At 33.6% G+C, this 22,280-nt stretch overlaps 1 protein-coding gene across 1 annotated transcript in view; it reads right to left on the bottom strand.

The window, feature by feature from the left end:
- Positions 1-219: 219 nt before the first annotated feature.
- The window catches only part of LOC145300155 (serine racemase-like), a 68,117-nt gene continuing 46,056 nt past the window's right edge, over positions 220-22,280 (bottom strand). The window contains exons 6-9 of the mRNA XM_080144461.1: positions 22,197-22,247; positions 17,732-17,859; positions 11,653-11,703; positions 220-2,450 (exon numbers count right to left, since the gene is read on the bottom strand). Of these exons, the coding sequence (XP_080000587.1) occupies positions 2,292-2,450; positions 11,653-11,703; positions 17,732-17,859; positions 22,197-22,247 (389 nt within the window). The 3' untranslated portion in view covers positions 220-2,291. The remainder of the gene's footprint in view (positions 2,451-11,652; positions 11,704-17,731; positions 17,860-22,196; positions 22,248-22,280) is intronic.

The raw sequence follows: 22,280 nt of genomic DNA, 5'->3' as shown, positions 1-22,280 counted from the left end.
TTCTTCCCCAGAACCGCTAGACTCTGGAATTCCATTCCAGGTCCCTGCTTCCCCAACAGTACTGACGTGCAGCAGTTAAAGTGTAACGTGAACCGACATCTTGCTGCCCAAATCCCTACATAGTACCCCAGTAGTTGTTGCCCCAGATAGTAGCCCCTTACACCAAAGTGGCAATTTGCCTTGTTTGGAGTGAAAATGTAATAAAAAAAGAAAAAGAAAAAAAAGAAAACGATATATTTATTCCTCTCTTCACAACATTATTATCTGTTTTCGAAGAGTCATTTTGTAGATGCATCAATTTGTCCTCAAATACATTACACACCCAGCACATATATTTTATTTTAAATGGAAGCCTAAAACCTTCCAACAATTTTTTGTTATTTTAATGAAATTTAAATGACAATATAAAAAAAATCACATAAAGTTTTAACTCAAATTTGAGTAAATTTCAACAATTTTTGCAGCCCATAATCCACAAAATTGAACAGTGTCCGAGTCATTACATAATGTGCATTTTCCCAGATTTTGCAAGGAGAGTTTGTTTTTGATACCTGATCTGCTGCATTTATTCAAACTTCCAAGAATATTTCAGTATTTATAAACATTCTTAATTAACAATAAATTATACGTGTGGATTATCTGAAAAGTCAAACAATAAAAATGATAGAAATTTTTTTTTTTAATCTAAAAAATGAATATCTGATTAAAAAAAATCTACTAAAATATCCATTATCAATGAAATTTGCAGTATTTATTAAAAAACACCACGCATAGCTCTTTTTGGTCACTTAAATTATTTACTTCATCCTCCTTATTTGATTTCAAGGACAAAATATGTGTTTATACCCATAGTCAAAACTTAGTAACAACTTAACTTATATTAACAAAACTTAACTTATATTAACAACTTAACTTATATTAACTTATATTAACAAAACTTGGTACTTGTACAATTTAATCAAGACATTAAAAATAAAAATACCGAAAGAAAATTATATTGTGCATATCCGTTTTGGACTGAAGTTCTCTGAAAAAAAAAATTCACTTAATTTGATCAAGTAGTTTTATTTTACAGCAGAAAAAACACATTTTTATGACAGCGTGCTGAAGGCAGCCATGTTTGGATTTTTAGAACACGCCATGGGGAGATAACTCGGTCTAAAGCAGCGAACCCCCCCTCCTTATCTTAAATACTAGCTTTTCTCCCTAAAAATCGAAACATGGCTGCTTTTGATCGGTATCATAACAAATTGTTTTTTTGCTGTAAAAACAAAAAAAACTACTTGATCAAATTAAGTGAAACAGATATGTACAATGGAACTTTTTTTTCAATATTTTAATTTTTTAATGTCTTGATTAAACTACAAGTACCCAAAACTTAGTGACAACCTTTACAAACCCTTATATTAACATTTATTTATCAATAAATGCTGCAGATCTCATTAAGATCAGATAATTCTGATTTTTTTCGTGGATTTTTTGTCAATCAGGAATTTTATTTTTGGTTAAAAAAAGAAAAAAAAAATTCCTGTCATTTTTATTGTTCCACCTTACCTTACCCACAAGTATCATTTATTAATACTTATATCTTAATACTGAAATTTTCGCTAGGGTCGGATGATTCTCAGAATTTTTATGGCTTTCTTTTCAATCAGGCGTAAAATAAATTTTTGGAAGTAAAAAACAAATTACTTCCATTTTCATTGTCCAACCCTAGTTATTTGTAACCATTTTCTTTGAATACGGTAATTATTAGCAATTTCAGTGCCTTGCAAAACTATGAATTTTTAGCAACCAACAAAGATATTCATCCATGCCATTTTAAGCATATTTACACTTGCTACTGACACCTCTGTACACAGTGCAAAGCTGAATTCTGGGTTTCAACTCTGATCCCAAACTTGGGTTTAATGATGGGCGTATTTTCATCTTGATTTTCAAATAAAATTTTGACAGAGATATTTTGCGAGTATCGGATAAATCATTTTAGTCAAAACTTTATAACGAAATGCAAGGAATGTTATTTTTTATGTGATAGTTCTTACATGCAGATAAGTATCTGATTGATTATTTCATGAGAATGTGTTTTTTAAAGCAATGTTTCAAAGGAAACCAAAAAAAAAAATCTGATGAAGTCGGAATCCATTTTTGTTGCCCTTTCCCCTCCCTCCATATATTTATTTTTGCCATAAAATAATCAAATTGATTTATCAGATTGAAATTAAAAAAAAAAAAACAATTGGTTGATGAAAGACAAGAATTGGATGATTTTCTCAGGAGTTTTTTGTGGCTTATTTTGAAGCTTGGTGATCATACCAAGGAAGATGGTCCAAATCCACATTTCCTCCACAAACGATGACGCCAACGTTCTGCAAGCTGGAGTTAATCTTTTGAAGTTTTCTTGTCAGCAAACTAGTGAGACCAGTCGCAGAAGCAGGTTCAACCACAATCTAAAATTACAACATTTATATCATTTTAATCCAAATTGGTGAATATTTAATATATTTAAAACATCAATAGATTTGAAAATATTTAAAAGAATTTCTGAAAATGAATGACATACTTCCTTTATTCATTTTTTTCTATGAACTTCATCCTTATCACTTCCCCTCATATTTTCTTTAAATCTTCCTCTGCCAACTGACCTCGCAATCAGAGCTTTTTCTAAATCTACAAACCCAAGAACTCTCATCATGCATTCATTCAATATGGTCATACTACTGAATCTCCTGTTCTGCACATTCTACTTTACAGAGTTCAAAATAGACTTTGTAGTAGTAGGGGATGCCCTTTTTTCTTCCCTGCCACCTCTTTCCCACACAAGAGACGTTGCGAGCCTGTCTCTGCTTTATCATTATTTTCATGGCAAGTGTTCATCTGAGCTCCAATTTATGGTCATCCCTTGCCAAACTTTCACAAAAAATACTGATCTAGCAAAAACCACTATCAATAATTTCCCTCACTCTTTATCTGTGCCTAAACCTAAACGTAGATTCCATGAACAAAGCTTCTTTCTTAGAACTGCACGCCTGTGGAACTCTCTTCCATTTCCCTGCTTTCCAGCTGACTACAATATTGTCGAGAACAAGTTCTTGATGAGCCGTCCCCTGAAGTTATCCAATTTACCAAATTTCCACTACAAATGATTACTACAATATTGTCCTATTGATTACTGTACACTCATTAACCTTTGTCCTTGAATGGCCTCCGGGCCTTGATAAGTGGTGACTACTTTGTAAAAGAAAAAAAATATCTCCCTATACTGTCCAAAATTAGCCTCCCTCTGAGGTCGTCAGATCTAAATCTGCCTAGACTCAAATTGCACATCCACTGCATCATTTTCAACCATTTTTCTCCATGCAATGCATGTCCTCAATTGTCAGTAGTCAATTTTCACTTCTGTACATCATCACACTGCATACGCATAGACTCTTCCCTTGGTAGACAGTGGTAATGCTCTGCTGGTTAGTAATGGCATAAGTTTCCTGAACTTACTCCACTCACTCCTAACTCTTGCAATCACACTAGCACCTGCTCCTTCTTGTGCTACAATGGTATCACCACGGTTTCTGTGATGTTCAGTTTAAAATTACATTTCTTTTTGTAAAATTTTTATAACATGAATTGACAAACCAAGTTCAAATTCAGTTTCTTTCATGGAAAAACTTAAGGATGTTGACAACCTTCACATAATATTACCCGAAAATACATTGTTTTTCTAGCGTCACTGCTTAGTGACCATTTGGCGTAGGAATATGTATCCTGTTGAGATGCTCTCCGGTTACATACGAACTACATACTTATATAAGGCCGTCAACACTACCTAGGAGCAGTGTTTTATTCAAGTCTGCTAACTATTCGGCGCTTTGTCTCTGACGGGATCGTTTTCTCATGTGGATTATTGTTGTCATCTGCTTTTCCCAGAAAAGGCACCTTAAAGCCACACACGTGGTGGCAGCGGCAAACATTCAAAAGAATTCAGCCTTCGACGATAATATGTTCTACAAACGAAAACAGTCGTACTCATTGACTAAGAATACGCAAAAGTTTTCCTGGAAATATTAAGTTAAAAGTACGAGAATTACAAGTCATGTTATATTGCATGTCAGAAAGTGGAACTTGTATCCTGAAAGAATTACGACAAATACCACATCGTAATTTAAGATTTCGAGTTGCTACAAAAACGACGAGAAGAGATGATTTAAAAAAAAAAATAACTGATAAAAAAAAAAACGTAATAAATGAACATCATACTCCTACAAGTCGTTTCTAACTACGAGCGGAGATGGCTTAAGCCAGAAATAAACGCCAGGGGTTAAAAACATTATACGCACCTTCAAAAAAAAAAAAAAGTACTAAATATATTATTCACTTATGCAAACCACACATTAAAAAAGAAAAAAAGAAAAAGTCACTTGCTTGCGAGAGCCACGCAGTAAGTTGCAAACAAGCATTATATTCAAATCAGAAAACAACGTGAATGTGTTGGATTGTTGTAACGAAGGAACAAACGATATAAAATATTCAAATTATAGCCATCAATATCCCCAGAATGAAATGTAAATGTACTTTATTCTACTTAAAAAAAAAATCATTTGTTCCTTTTCTTGCTAATTTAAAAGTAAGAAACTGTATGCAGGTTTAAACCAACGGTTCCCTTTGAAAGTAACAATATAACCAGTTTTCTGAAGTCGTTTTACTACAATACAGGGACACGACAATCACATGACAATTTTATATTAGTACATTTATGTGTATTCTCGTATCTACGTGGCACACATTAGTTTGTTTTAATCTATTATTGAAATTAATGTGCTGCTACAGAATCTGAACCGGACCAAATAGACATTTACTGAAGTAAAAAAAAAAAATAAAAATAAAAAATAAAAATACTTACGGGAACCATGCAGTAAGTGAAAACAAATATATCTTATAAGTTTTTCCTCCAAAACAATTAATCTATTTAAAAAAAAAACATGTCTGCCTTCAGTACTAAACAGAGAATCCTCACTGAACAAGAATCGCGAGAGGTTCCCTCGAAGCGTGGTGTGAACAATTAATCTATCATATGTCAAATGAAGATAAATTTGAACGTTATTTGGATGACCCCAAAACCTGGAGTAGTGTAGCAAGTGGCATACCGAATAGAGGCTTCATTGCTGATGAACAAGAAGTCAATGGAAAAAATTATCAGCAGAAAAAAAAGCTATTAACTTAAAAGTGCTACTTGGCTTCATAAGCATTCATGCTCCAGTTATTAGTAATGGCTTCATTAAAGAAGAGGGACATAGTATAGGCGAAATATTTGACAGACTCCAACAGTACTATGATTATCGCAAGTCTGGAACGAATATCATGAACATGTTCAGTTTCAAATGTGGCGCCACCAAAACAAGAGAGGCTCTCTGGGAAAGGTGCTACTCGTTCATGGAGGATAATTACAAAAGCTTCAGCTATCAAACATTGCAGAGCAAAGCTAGAGAATGATGAACACCTAACTCCAACTTTACAGAATATCACAGTGATTTGGCTTGATGCAATCCATCGAGACCTACCCTCTATTATTAAGCAAAGATTTGCCATCACCTTAAGAGATTCTACACTATATTCCATTAGGACAGAAATCAGTGATGCAATACCATCCCTGTTACAAGAAATAGGTGATAGAGAGGGCAACAGAGAGGTGATAGTTCCAGCTATAGAAGGAAAGGACCGATGAAGCCAGGAAATCGGAGAAGTCACCTGGGAAACGGGCCTAAATGTTGCCTCTGTGATGCTGCCAATAGACCAGGAGCAGAAACCCACTATTTCCAAAACTGTCCTTTTATGCCACTCTCAGACAGAAAATTCCTTCGGTCTAAAATTGGAGATATCGAAATCCTATCAGAAACTGAGGAAGATGACGAAAACTTAGGGTGTTATAGTTTCAATAATAGGATAATTCAAATCAAAAGACCCGAGAGTCCCAAAATCAACAGAGTAGACATCATATCGTCACCGTGTATGGAGGTAGAAGTAAACAAAGAAGATGCGGACGTTACACTAGACACCAGCGCAGAAAGTAACCTAATTAGAAAGAGTGAATCAAGACGTCTCAAACTGAATATCTTACCTACCACCCACAAAGCCAACATGGCAGATGGTGTCTCCCCTATGGAAATAACAGGTGAGATTCACTTTAATGTTTCCAGAAAATGTCCAATCACAAAACAAACGCACTCCTTTCGTTTCGATGGGCTTGTGGTAAAAGATTTAAATTGTGCAATTTTGGGTGGTATGCCATTCATGGACAGAAATGATATTTATCTTCGTGCAAACACAAACTGTGTATACCTATATGCTGCAATTTCAAATACATAAGCATAAAAAGATGTGCTAATGTTAGAGCAGCAACCATATTACGCGTCCCACGTCAAACCTGCTTATTACCTGGCTCAGATATAGCTTTAACAATACCACCAGAATACCAAAGTGAAACAATTTCGGTGGGGCCCAGACACACTGATAACCATAATGACTGGATCCAATGTAAAATAACCAAACCAAAATACGACAAAATAACTCTCACAAACATTTTAACCACACCTGCACTTATCAAGCGGCATGAACAAATATGCCAGATACGTTATACTACTCAGATGCCTCTCATACGTAATACGTCAAAGCCACCTCCACTGGTTCTGACCTCTGAGCAATCGGACAGATCAGCAGAAATTTCTGTGGACTCCTCAAACATCCTCAATCAAGATGAAAAGTCCACCTTCCACGAGACAAATAAAAAATACAGCCAAGTGTTTTCACCATCACTAGGATGTTACAACGGAAAATCTGGTAAATTTTAACATAAAATTAATATGAGTACATCACTACCACCACAAAGAAATCTCTATGTATAACCGAGCGAACCTAGAACTCCTCCAAATGAAAATTGACAAACTATATGAGCAAGGTATCTTCGTGCGACCAGAAGACATAAACATTACCGCAGAATATGTAAGTCCTTCATTCCTCGTTGCAAAATCTTCAGGAGGCCATCGACTAGTAACTGCATTTACAAAATTGGGCCAATATATCAAACCGAAACCTGCTCTCATGCCTAAAGTTGACGGTGTTATCAAACATATCGCTCATCATCAAATGTGCTTTGAAACAAGCATATTTTCAGATACCCTTGGCCAAATCATCAATGAAATATGTAGGTATTTGCACACCATTCCGAGGAGTATATGTCTATACAAGAGTGGTAATGGGTCTCCCAGGCTCCGAATCCACTTTAGAACAATTAATGTCCAAAGTATTTGGCGACTTGATGATTAAAGGGTCGGTGGTAAAATTGGCCGATGACCTATATGTCAGCGCCAATACACGCATGGAGCTTAACAGTGTATGGAAGAAGTGTTACTAACACTACATGAGAATAATTTAAGATTGTCCCCATCGAAAACCATTTGCTGTCTGGCATCAACAGAAATCCTAGGTTGGCAATGGACCAGGGGAACGCTCAAAGCTACAAGCCATCGTCTGAATACTTTGGCTATCTGTGATCCCCCTGAAACCATCAAAAACATGAGATCATTCACAGGATCCTACAAGTTCCTGAGTAAAGTCATACCTAAGCACTCAGATTTTTTAGCACCTTTGGATAAAGTCTGTACAACAGGTTCATCAAATGACAGAATCCAATGGACGTCAGACTTGGAGGAGGCATTCTTCAAAGCAAAAGAACATCTTAAGCAAGCAAAAATCCTGACCTTACCTAGAAGAGAGGACCAACTACAAATAATTACAGATGCATCCACGACTTCTGCTGACTTAGCAGCATCCCTTTTCGTCTTGAGAGGAGACAAAGCTCATCTCACAGGTTTATTCAACGCTCGTAAAACATCTAACCAAGCAGGTTGGCTCGCCTGCGAGTTGAAATCTCTGGGGATTGCTTCAGCTATCAAGCACTTCAGTTCATATATAATTCAATCAGAACACGTTACCGAAGTCCTCACAGATAGCCATCCCTATGTACAAGCATATGAGAAACTCCAACGTGGTGCATTCTCTGCGAGCTCTAGAATCACAACGTTCCTGAGTGTTATCTCTCAATATTCTGTTAAATTATCCCATATACCAAGGAAAAGTAATATATCAGATTATGCTAGCCGGAACGCTATTCATTGCAAGAAAAATGCCAAATTTGTAAATTTATCAACGCCCTGGAGACATCAGTAATTAGCAAACTGTAAAAGATATATTAGCTTGTCATTGTCCGATCCCATACATGACTCGTAACGCATGGATCCAGGCTCAACAAGATTGTCCGGACTTACGACAAGTGTATAGACTATTACGCGATGACAGAACTCCATCTAAGAAGAAGAAAGGTTTAATCACTATTAAAAGGTATTTACAACATTGTAAACTCTCATCAACCCTGGCAGATGGGTTAATCATAGTTACACAGGAGGAAGCCTTGCACCCAGCCAGATAGAGAATTGTCATTCCCCAAGGAGTATTAGACAGACTTTTAGTCGCTCTACACTTACAACTTCACTATGCCAGTAAACAGTAAAGCAGATTTTTAATATGGGATTCTTTGCACTGAATGTGGACAAGGCCATCAGTCGTACCATAGATAGTTGTCACACCTTCATATCACTAAAGCAGATAGCAAGCCAATTCAAGAAACAATCCTCAATAAAACCATCAGATAAAATTGGGAGCTGGTACGCTGGTGATGTCGTAAAATGTGAATGACAACTAGTATTATTGGTTCAAGAAAATGTTTCTGCCCTAACACATGCAACATTACTATTATCAGAAAGCAGCCAATCTCTAAGCGATGGTTTAATCACAACCATATCGAGGTTTCGTCCCCCGTCAGGCGATGAAGTAAAGATCAAGGTTGATGGCGCTTCTGGATTTCAAGCCCTACTCACAGACAGTTTACTGGGATCATTCCGTATTAAAATAGAGATTGGAGAGATAAAGAACTGTAACAAAAATCCAATTAGTGAACGCTCAGTATCAGAATTTCATATGGAATTATGCAAATTAAAACCATCTGGCCGTAAGATAATGGATACTGAGTTGGCCGTGATAATATCTAATATGAATAGTAGAGTTAGAGAAAACAGCTAGTCTTCTCTAGAAGTTTGGACAATGAGAGACCAAACCACTGGAGAGAAACTACCGATAGAAGACAAACACCTGATTAAAGAAAAATACCAAAATAGGTTAAAAAGTCACGAGGCATCAACTAAATATAAAGGCTGAGGCAAAACTACTGAGATAAAGATTGACGTCAAAGTTGGGGAGATTGTCTATCTATACCAAGATAGAGTGAAAACTAACGCCCACAGTAAATATATGGTGATGGAAGTTGGAGATCATTATTGTACTGTGCAGAAGTTTACTGATAGACAGTTTAGGGGGAAAAGATACAAGATGAAGAAATGTGATATTATCAAAGTTGAACAACACCCTAACCATTCCACCACCGATCAAAACGGAAGTGAAAATGAAATAAATATCCCTAAATATATCGAACCCGACTCATCATCGGACTCTACTAAACATAGAGACACACAAAGCATGCAAGATGACAGTACAAACTGTATGGACCCGATAGAAGAAAGCCCCCAGAGTATAGTTCCTGATAAAATTAGTGATCTGCGTTGGTCTTCACGAATCCGAAGACGTCCAAGATTTTAGAAGAGAACTATGTGATGTATAGTAACTCTGATTAAGTTCTATTCAGTAATCATACCCACACAACTGTAGAACTCTGTTCCGTCTGCCTGCTTCCCACCGGACTACAACTTGGATGTCTTCAAGTCCAATGTTAACAAATTTCTAATGAACCGCCCCCTTAATTAAACACTTCAGCAAATCTCCACACTAACGTAATGTACTTGCAATAACCCTTATCCCTGAGTGGCTTCCGAGCCTTGATAAGTGGTGATCACTGTGTAAAAAAAAAAAAAAAAAAAAAAATACATGCAAGAGAATTCGGTGTTTAATCAGACTGGCATTTATGACGGCATTTATGATGGCATTTAAAATGTCTGTATGATATATGTACCAATCATGGGATGAAGATGAAAAATTCCCCAAATCACAAAATTTAATCAAGTATTTGTTTTATATTCAAGAAAATCAAATTTTACTCTGTTTTGATGAGAGTGAACAAAAATGCAAACAACGAATTGGTAGACAAGGGCAGATAACCCTAATGCATGTGGAAACTGAATAATTGATTACCTCCTCTTATGTTCTCTTAGAGAAACATGGTTTCGTTTGTTACTTATTGGTATAAAAAAGGGAAAAAAAAACCTACTGGATCAATTTTTGTAATTTTTAGAATATACCATCTTCATTCTATGACAAATAGATACTCAATACTTGTGCATTTAACGAACCAGACGTAACTCAGCATTTGCTCGGCTTTGTCCGACGCATGACGTCAACAGCTCGGGTTTTGCTGCTGTCTGACGAAACATGGTCATCAGCCAATCAAAACGCTGCGCGCTTAGTTTCAACTCGACGCGCATGCATGCGCATCGAGCAGCAGATGAAAATTCCGATATGGGTGTTTAAGATGGCGGCGACTAAGAATCTCCATCATGAATTCTGGACTGGAAGAATTTCCTGCTAGATATAATATGCCGGGATTACTTTCTCAGGAATCTCCGGCAGATAGGAGGCCCAGCAGGCCATATGGTCGAAATCGATGAGACTGTTTTCTTCAACTGCTGGAAACACAACGTCGGCAGACATCTAACACCGGTCTGGGTCCTTGGTGGATACGCCGACCCCGCCGAAAAGGAGTTTTTTTTCTTTTGGTTAACGTAGCAAACAGGAATGCCGAAACCCTCCTTCCACTAATAAGAAAATACATTCTGCTGGGGACCACACACGGTCATATCAGACTGTTGGAGCAAAGTGGGAGGAGTAGGGTATCACTATTTAATGTTGAACCACCACAGCCTTAATTTTGTAGATCCCGTAAAAAAAAAAGTTTTGTTCCTTTCCTTTTTTTTACGATTTTTTCTTTTTTTGTACGTAAATAGTTGAAAAAAAAAATGTTTCATAAAAAACAATTACTCACTATTATTTGTTAAAAAAATTGATCCTACAAATATCATTTTTGTTGGTCATTTTACGTAAATAGTTGAAAAAAAAAATGTTTCATTAAAAAAAAAATAATTACTAACTATTTGTTAACAAAAATGTTTTATATGTATTAATTTTGCAAACAGAAAACAATTTCAAACAATAATAATAATAATAAATAAATAAACATAAATGAACGGTAGGTTTTTGCTTTTTACTTATTTATTTTTATGTTTCTACATTTTACAGTTATTTTGTTGTAGTGTTGTTTTTATTTTATCAGCAACGCTCGGTTTTATCCGGCTGTTGACGTCATGCGTCGGACAAAGCCGAGCAAATACTGAGTTACGTCTGGTTCGTTAAATGCACAAGTACCAGTTTTTCTTCAATTTTGTTTCTCACTATGAGTGATAATCTGAATAAGCACCGAGAATTCTCCCAGTGAGCTAACATCCAACCACCTTTAAATTATGTCCAGAGATAAACCCTTTGTCTATCTTTTGTCCATCTGTTAGACTTTCATAAAAAATGTTTAGACCATTTACTCACTTTTAATCTTTGAAATGCAAACTTCATTCCTTGAATTATTTCTTCATCTTCCTAAATGAGAAAAAGCAAAAAATAATGATTTGAGTGGGAAAAAAAGAGAAAAGTCTCACTAAATTAATATATATATATATATATATATATATATATATATAATAATTAAGTGATTGATTTTGTGCTACTAACAGATACTGTCAAGAATTGTAAATGTTAACTGAATCAAAGGAATAAATTGTAAGATGGTCTACATCTTGAAATTTGTCATTTATTCATTATATATATATATATATATATATATATATATATATATATATATATATATATATATATACCTAGCCTGGGTGCCCGACGTTGCCCGGGTTTTTTTTTTAGGGGGGGGGGGTGTTGAGCGAAAAAAAAAGTGGTAGTAGGCAGGCAGGCTTGAACCCGTACCGTGAATGGGGGAATAGAATGTGAAAATAAATGTGATGTCTTTGCCGTTGTGTCCATCACTAAACCAGAAGTGGCGAAGGTTTAAATTAAGGCTAGTCAATCAAAAAGAGGAGATGACTTTCGAAAATATTGACCCCCACCCTGTAGAAAAGTGCCCAGTTGAAGGTGAAGGAATTAATGTTTTAACCAATTTTTCTATATTTGTCGTCCGAAGGGTTCAGTTTCAAAACGATACCGATCTCATGAAAATCCGTCGCCTCTGTTGAAAGTTTTAAGCATACATACATACATTTAAACAGACAGGTGAGATTTATATTATAGATGAAGTTTAAGACAAGATATATTAAGTGTAGGTATATATGAATTTATTTGTCAGTTCAATAAAAAAAAAAAAAGACATCATAAAGAAAGAGGAGTTATAAACGCCATTTACACCTAAGCATTTCGAAGCCTAATGCTTCTCATCAGAAGAGAAGGAAGATAGGCTACAGATATAGGGAACTGTGACGTCTAACTCAGAATGGAAATGTAGAATAAATATAAAAATAAAACATAGAGGGAAGATATATCAAATGTCAAACATAAGGGTGAGAAAATAAAGCAAATGTAGGGAGATTGAGCGGCTGTTATATAAGTAGGGGGTTATTTTGTGGCTACAGGGGAGTTATGGGGTGACTAAAGTGGGAGGAGTTCTACAAGAGGAATGCATGAGGGGGTAGAGGAAATGAGTATGGGAAATGGTGGAATATGTCAAAGTGAAAATAGCAATAACAAGGAAAACTATAAAAGAAATATAGCCTAGTAGATAGGGGGATAGGGAGGAAAAAATAAGCATATAAACAATAAAAAAATATTAAAAAAATAAATATTAGGATCCAATCTTATATCATCATCTTGATGATGTTCCGTGGGTGGGAGTGGGGAGTCATAAAACGTGCTATGACAACAGCATATTCTTTCCCATGTTTTGATTCTCAGGTATATATCCATTGATATCTTATATGTTTTTATGTAGAGTGATGTGGTTCTCGATTGATTAATTGTGTCTAACTGCATCGGATATATACTCGAGTGTCAAAACAATGGAAAGAATATGCTGTTGTCCTAGTCATAAAGTTGCCCTAGTCATAAATGATCCAACAACATGCATGTAATGTTGAATATTGGTTAGTAAAATAATAAAGGCTTATTTATTAAGTATTAGTGGAAATAAAAATAAATAAAGCAAAAAGGGAAAGATAACTCTATTCAGTTCAATTATTAAAATATATTAGCGTTGGGACGAGTAATCGGAATCAGGAATCGAAAAAATTTAAACTTTTTGGGGGTATCGAAATTTGTATTGGAATCAGAAAAAATTGTGTATTTTCCGATGCCAAAAATGATTCCTTTAATTGTCGTTTTTACTGGATTTTGTTTAAAATAAGATCTTCCAATGTTAGTAGTAATAATGAAATATTTATCGATTTTAAATTACCAGTAAAAATAAAACCTACAGATCCTTCCCTTACAAGTGTATTTTTACATTTGAAAAAATATCTGCATATTAAACATACGTTTTTATGGTAATCAGGGAAAAAATAACAGCCCTATGATTAAATATTTAGGGATATATAGGAATTGGACTCGGAAATTGTACTGGAATTGGTAATTATATCAGAATTAGGAAACCTGTTTGACTGATATATATACTCTGAAAGTGTAAAAGCGTTTTCATCAAGCTTAATTAATATATATATATATATATATATATATATATATATATATATATATATATACACACACACACACTTTCGATTATAAAAATATATTCATATAATAAAGCTTCATGAAAAGGCCTTTATACTTTCAGAACATATATATATATATATATATATATATATATATATATATATATATATATATATAAAACTAGCGTTTATGCACCATTCACAACTTCCATTGTTTAAACACTCTGGATCGTCTAATGTCTGCACCCAAATTGAGTGTTTATTACATATTAAATCTCGTGGCAATTATTTGGTGATCGAGAGATAGAGGTTTAACAAATGGAGTTAAAGGTGGTTTTCGTAGCTGGATTCGAAGCTCCTTTACTGGTAGGAATTGTCATCCTACACTAATGATTGTGTAAGCATGGAACACTAGTGTTTATAGGTATAAATGAATTATATATATATATATATATATATATATATATATATATATAGTCTGTTAGTTAATCCAAATAAAATATTTTTCCAAAGTGTTTTGTAAATATTTTGAAGTTGATTCATTTTTTAAATTTATATTTTTACAAAATAATTCTATTTTCACCATTCATTTTTCTTTACGAGAAAATCTGAAGAATCAAAAAATAGTTCAAAGTTTCTCGTCAAAAAATCCATAAAAAAATGTTCAAACAGTGACAAATTAATTTTTTAGTCAATAAATTCAAAGTTGAATTCATTCAAACATTTTCCATTTTGAGCAGAAATTTGATCTGTAGAATATTTTCAAATTTTATTTATTATTTCCGCCAAGTAATTTGCAAAACATGTTGCTATGTTACTTTATTTTGATTATATATATATATATATATATATATATATATATATATATATATATATATATTTATTTATTTATTTATTTTATTTTATTTTTATTTTTATTTTTTTTTGATGGTGTAAACTGAAAAATTACTGCAACTTCTCTTCCAACTTTCGGATTTTGTAATCCTGCTCATTTTTCTTTATTTTCTTTTTAAGTTGATAAGTTCCTTTTCATCTGATGAGTTAAGAGCAGAATAAATTTAAAAAATTAACATAATAATTACATGAATGATTCTGCGCTACGAAACAGGTTCTGTCAAGAATTGTGCATGTCAATGTACTTAAAGAAATAAACGGTATGATGGTTAACATCTTGAAATTTGGAAGATAGAATTTTGTAAATTATATAATTATATTATCTTTGAAAATATATATTATTATATTATCCTTAAAGATCCATGAATTAAGGATTTTTTTTCATTTCAATTCCTTGTTCGAATATGATGGATCAATGAATAAAGTACAATTCATTACATTTTATTTTCATCATATACACTCCTGATCCAAAATTTCATCATATACACTCCTGATTCAAAATTTAAGACCACTTGAAAATCTTTAAAAAAAAATTTTTTTTAAGGATAGATTTTAAACTCCTCCCAATTAAGGTTACTAATACTACTGTTAAGTAAATGTTGGGCAATTATTCAGTTATCTGTTTATCTATTGGTCTACCTAATTATCTATCTGCCTAGTGAAGTAAATAACAGAGACTGAATCGAGAAAAACAATAAGTTGAGCAAGCATGCAAGTGCAGAAAGGATCAAAGGGTCATGTTGTGCCATGTATCAAACTTGGTTGACTGGTCAGTTTCCACCGGAAGTATCCGAATAGGGACCGGACGTGATATATCACGTGTTCCGGTTTGAATAAGCTGAGTTAAGTGAGTTGGATCTGAGATGCTGAGAAAGACAAATGGGTGTAAACGGGTCTCCCTATACGGGAGGGAATGGTCTCAGAATGGAGACATAGAAGAACCCCTAAGCTAAAGATCTTCGGTCACTCCATTTCTGCTGACAGGATGCCTGAGAGTGAATAAAGAATATACATAAAAACACACATCGTCTTCGGTCCCTGTCTTGAAGCATTTCCTTTAAACAGGTTCCAACTCCCGCAGGAGCAACCAGCAGCAGACAGGTATGTCATAATGTTTTGTGTATTATATGTTCTTAAAAACTAGTCAAGTCATGGGCCATTAAGTAAATAGACATTAAAGAATATGAGGACAATAGTCCATTAAATAAGCAGTTAAATAATACACAGTTAAGAATACATATAAAATACACAACATTTGGTGCCGTGACCAGGATATTTCTCCAAATTTGTGTAGATTTGGCAGGAGTATAGGATAAAATGCTCTCGTATTGTTATAAAGAAAATCCATTATCTCCTGAAGGTTAGGGAGAACAAAATACACGACACTACAACCTAAAAGGTTATGAAAAAAAGGCTACATTCCAAACATTTAATTCAGAAATTTACATTTTTATAAAATGAGGCATTTTAAATTTGATTAAAATTATAAAACCAGAGGTATAAATTCTACGAAAAGTGTATGAAAACATTCAACAACCAAATTTAATGAGTTTTATCTCCATTGCTTTTGATGACTTCAAAAATTCTGTGGGGCATGCTAGAAAAAAGCGTTTCCATTAAGGTGTGGGGGATGTTGCTCCAGCTTCTGAAGATGGCTTCACTAAGTTTATTTTTTGTTGAATATTGTTTGCTATTTCGATAAACATCTCTTGTAATTCATCCCAAAATATTTTCGATTGGGTTAAAGTCCAGTGAGCATGTAGGATGTCCCAAAAGATGGATCCCATTTTCTTGCAGAAAGGTCAAGGTCCATTGTGCAGTGTGGATCACAACATTATCCTGTTGGAATAACAATTCATCCCTACACAAACGATGGCCCTCCATCATCAACAATGTTTTTTGTAGCATGCTAACATAATCAGCCGTTGTCTGACGACCCTGCAACACCTGGAGCTCCATTGTCCTTCTGGAAGAAAAGGCACCTCCTACCATTAGGGACCCTTCACCACTATGTCATGTGGAAAAAATTTCAAGAGGTATGTTTTTGTTATGCCAATATTGTTGGAAGCTATCAGGACCATCTAGAGTGAATTGTTTCATATCAGAAAACAGGACTTTCTTCCACTTCTTAATGTCCCATGTTTTGTATTTACGACTAAACCTTAAGCAGTGGAAGCAGGTAAGGAATTTGTTTACGCTTTTTATTTACTATGCCTTTTTGTCATAAATGTCATCTGATGGTTATTGGACTGCAATCAGCATCTGTGACTCCTTAATTTTACCAGAAGAAAGTCCCCTGTCTTTCACAACAACTTGTCTTATTCTTCTACTCAATGCATGAGAAATTTGGGGGGGACTTATCAGTGGATTTTGCTTTTCCATAATTCTCACTTTTCTTTAGAAAGTTGCAAATCACAGTTTTACTGTGGTTTACCTTAGCTGCGACCACACACTGTGACAAACCTTGCTTATAGAAATCTAGAATTTGAGCATGCTCAACTTTGGTAAGTTTGCTTGCTGATGACACCTTTACACAGTGATTGCTTATCTGTAACTGAACTAAAAACAATTTATACTCCTGGTCTTATAATTTTGATCAAGTGTAAAATGCCTCATTTTATAAAAATGTAAATTTCTGAATTAAATGTTTAGAATGTAGCTTTTTTTTCCATAGCTTTTTAACCTTAAGTGGGAGGAATTTAAAATCTTTCCTTTTAAAAAAAGGTTTCTCTTTAAAGATTTTCAAAAGGATCAGAAGTGTGTTTTTCTTATTTCTTTAATTGCTCTATCTCATACATTTGGCTTTTTATTATCTTGATTTTAAAGACAATACTTATATTCATCTTTACAATCCCTTCTCTCTCTGTGTGTCTATCTCTCTCTCTCTCTCTCTGTCTGTCTGTCTGTCTCTCTCTCTCTCTCTCTCTCTCTCTATATATATATATATATATATATATATATATTGTTTTAAGCTCTTTAAATAAAAAAAATGGTTTAAAAAAAAATGGTTAAGACGATTTACATACAACTGTGAGGACATCACTTTCAGCATATTTAAGCACAATTGGCCAAGTTAATTTTCCAAGATGTTGACGGTTAATGCTGTCAGCCACAGTGGAAAAATTACGGTCTGGACCATCCCACATCCAATTACCTTACAAAAAAGAAACCATTTTTTATTACATTAGAATATTATACAAATAAATTATACAAATAAATTATACAAATATATTATACAAATAAATTATACAAATAAATTATACAAATAAATGTTATGTTTTTGAGCATTAATTTGAAGAGTGATAATTTGTATTATTTGAATTACTCTTTTCATCTTGAGCATTATTTTCACAACGTTTTGGCCAATGTAACCTCCAATCTTCAAGTGTTTCTTGTCACACTCGAGGAATCTTTCTGTCAAACTCATGAATCTGCACAGAATTTCAAACAGAACCTTTTACTTAATCCATAAGAGTAGCATGATCTCATTCCATCAGCCGTGACCAGAGGATGTCTTAAGACATTCACAATTGTATTCTTTGTATTGCCCTCACTGAGGATTGAACCTTCAATCTCCCGAAGAGTGTCAACTAGAAATGAATTTTTGCAAACCATGGATTAATGAATAAAGTACGAGTTAAAATTCAGCTCTAAGTGACACTCTTCTAGAGGTTGAAGGTTCAATCCTTAGTAAGAGCAATATGGAGAATACAATTGCAAATTACTTAAGATTTCTATCCGGTCATGGCTGACTGAATGAAAGCATGGAAGGATTAAATAAAGAGTTATGTGTGAAATTTCGTGCAAATTCACAAATTCAACAGAATATCTCCCCAAGTTTGATAATTAAAAATACACTTAAAGAAGGTTGGAGGTTACCTCAGCCAAAACATTGGTGAGAACAGTAGTCTGAATAATTTGAATGAATGTTCATGGATAGAAAATGTTAAAATAAAGTTTCTGTAGAATATGTTTAGTTATGTGAAAGCTGCATTTAAAATGATAGAAAACTTTTTAAAAAAATGATTTATGATGAAAAATTTTCTTCATCATCCAAGAGTTACTTCCCTTGTAATATAACCAATATAAAAGCCAGTACAAAAGGAATAAAATATTTTAAAAGTTGTTTGATTTTGTCTCTATTTTTTCTTTAACTTGTTTGTATAATAAATATATGCAGATGGGGCAATTATGTAGTATAGTTAACAGCCAAGAAATCAGAATATAAACAAAATATACAACAAATAAATGTAACCAAACGCAAGAATATGTAATTTTCTACATACTTGCAGAGTTTTACAGTTCTGATAATTTTTCTAATGTTTTTATATCAATATAAAACTGTGTCTCTATCTGCCTCTGTTGCATATAATAATCCAATATGAGTGCTGTCAAATGTGTCCTTTAGTTTCAATGTTGTATAGATAACAACTTATATATTTTTTAAAATTATAATTAATAAATCACCAAATACATTAAAGCTGATTTTTTGACCAATCTGTATATTTTTAACTTAATAAAAACTGAAATTGTTTTAAAGTTTTTCTTTATTTTAGAATAAGTTGCAGCATCTTAAAAGTTTTGGCCTAACGTGATCAGCCATTTTTTTACAAGCTCAAATAAAAACTGGTGGTGGTGGTGGTGGTGTAGGCCGGTAATAATCAAGACAAACACAGTGGTATAATTAACAAAAAGTGTGTTAGAGAAGTATACGTCATGATATTATATTATGACCGGGCAACATCGGATATAAAACTTGACGCCTAATAAAGAAAGGAGAACAAAAGCTTCATAATTTCCACACACAACATTTGCACATTTGCCCATAAGAAAAAAAAATCCTCTCATAATATTGATTGCAAGAATTTGTACAGCAGATTTCAAGAATCTCATTTGTCGTTGCCCAAAAGGGTCCAGAGATTACCTGAGAATTATCATCGTCATAATGCTGAACAAAGACATTCAAAGAACAAGAGAGAACAATCCCATCTTCCTTTTGGAGAAGTTAACAACTAAGGAAGATCTGCAGCAAATCTACAAATCTCACAGAAGACAAAAATGACTCGTAAAAATTTTGTCAAACAGAAGACAATGTGATTGGAGATGAGAGAATGTGTTAATTCATCATCTGAAATTAAGTTTTCATGATGATAACTTCAAGTCAGTTCAAATACTTTTAAAAATCTCATTGGAAATATTATACATACAATCTATTATTTATGTCAGAATTAAGAAATCAATCTGTTGTGAAGTAAATTTATGAGTGATAAAGCAACAAATATGAAGAAATAAATGGATGAAAACGATTCTATGTAGATCAACAATAAATTATTTATTTCACAATTTACAACTGGGAGAATTACTATAAAAAGAGGAGGTTCACTAAGCCGATAACTCTGGGCAGATTGATCAAGCTTCAAAATGTGTTTTCGCAATGGAGATAACTTGATGGCACAAGAATTATTTTCCTTTAAACATTATTTTCTAGACAAGATGGAATTTGTTATCCATCGAACACAATATCATTTTGAATATATTTACACTCTTCACATTCTTTAAATGCTCAAGTAATTAATTGATCACTTTCTTCAAATAGGTATTCATGTTTATTGAGTTATTTCTCCTTAAATGATATTCACATTATCTCACCTGAAATATACTGATCAACCAAAGAATGAATTCTTCTATTTTAAAAATACAAAAAAAACTTACACATCATTACAATGTTGCATCTCTGTGCCTGTTTTACAAGTACTTTAACAGAATGTGCTCTGACACACTCATAGCCGACTAACCCGGTATGTAGCAAAATCATATCAGCACGACCCATTTTTACTGGTTATAGAATTCTTTCTCAAAATAGTTGCCAGATAATATCCAAACAAGTCGTATTTACTTAACATCATCTCATACATTCTCTATAAATTGTTTGCCTTGACAATTCATGTTTCTTTTGATTGAGTTTAGTGACTTTGAACACAAACTCTTGTTAGTAACTATATTTGATATTTTTACTCTCTTTGCTAGATTCTAATTAAAGATTATCCTTTTTGACAGTGGTCTTTGAAGTGGATGGACATGTTTTCACCTACCTTTATATTTTTACATAATTATTACATCATTGGCACTGTTTCATCAGGTCTATTTTCATGTAGAAGTTTAGATGAGACTTTCACATAGCCAGGCACCCCATCGTTCCCCCTTTTTTTTACTAGTCACAGGAACTGAACAGGTTGTGACTTGGTTGCATTCAACAATTCACTTTGGCTGGATGGGAGGTCAAAGAGTTCATATTATTCAATCAGGTTCTTCAAAAATTCAAACCTGTTTCCTTTTCTATTTTCGTCTCAAATAGACACTGGAAGGCAGTGGCTGAGGGTCAATCATGTTGAAAACAGAGAAGATTTCCACTGCCAAAGAGTAATGTTTTCAAGGAGTAATATTTTCTAAGAATAATTTTTCTAGGAATAATGTTTTCTAAGAGTAGCATTTTCTAAGAGTGATGTTTTCTAAGAGTAATGTTTTTTAAGAGTAATGTTTTCTAAGAGTAATGTTGTTTGAGAGTAATGTTTTCTAGGAGTAATATCTCCATTCTCACTGTAAAATTTCCATTCTAAGAATAATAGCATTTCCCCAGAGTAGTGGATTGTTATTGTGCTGTAAAACAAACCAACAAGGAGTATTTTTTTCTAAGAGTAATGTTTTCTAAGAGTAATGTTTTCTAAGAGTAATATTTTCTCAGAGTAATGCTTTCTAAGAGTAATGCTTTCAAGGAGTAATGTTTTCAAGGAGCAATGTTTTCTAAAAGTAATATTTTCAAGGAATAATGTTTTCAAGGAGTAATGCTTCTATTTTCACTGTAAAATTTCCCTTCTAAAATAATAACGTTTCTTAAGAGTAGTGAATGGTTATTGTGCTGTAAAACAAACTAAACCATTCTAAGATTAATGTTTTCTAAGAGTAATTCCCCCATTCTCACTGTAAAATTTCCATTTAAGAGTTATATTTTCTAGGAGTAATATTTTCTGAGAGTATAGAATAATTTATCATATAGAATTGTACTTGACAACTTTATTTGGCATTAAATAAACCCTAGATGCTTGATATGCCATTAAAAAAACATCATATTCAGTTAGACAGCTTGATTTCTAAACTAACCTATCTCTGGGCAGGTCTTTAGTTATCCCTCTTTCTTTCAAGTCCATCCTTATCACTTCCTTCCAAATATTCCTTGGCCTTCCTCATGAACTGAACTATATCTACTAACCCAAAAACTTTCATCCTTTTCTTTCAATGTTACCAAACCAACAAAGTCTTCTGTTTTGTACACATCTCCCTATTCAAATTTAATTTTCCTCTGAGGTGATCAGAACTAAGCCTTCCTTTAAGACTCGCATAACACAACCATCATATCATCATCATATCATTTCTCTCCAGGCAACGCATGTCTAGTATTATAAATTATTTAGAAGAACGTTTTGCACGACTCACCAGCTTTCATACTTTTTGCAAGTTCTTTTCCTTTAGGTTCCACCATTAAAACTGAAAGAAGGAAAAAAAAAAAAAAAGAATTGA

The sequence above is a fragment of the Euprymna scolopes genome, chromosome 2 (genome assembly GCF_053919585.1).
Source record: "Euprymna scolopes isolate OS-2025 chromosome 2, ASM5391958v1, whole genome shotgun sequence".
Taxonomy (NCBI): domain Eukaryota; kingdom Metazoa; phylum Mollusca; class Cephalopoda; order Sepiida; family Sepiolidae; genus Euprymna; species Euprymna scolopes.
This window is presented reverse-complemented; position numbering and strand designations above follow the sequence as displayed.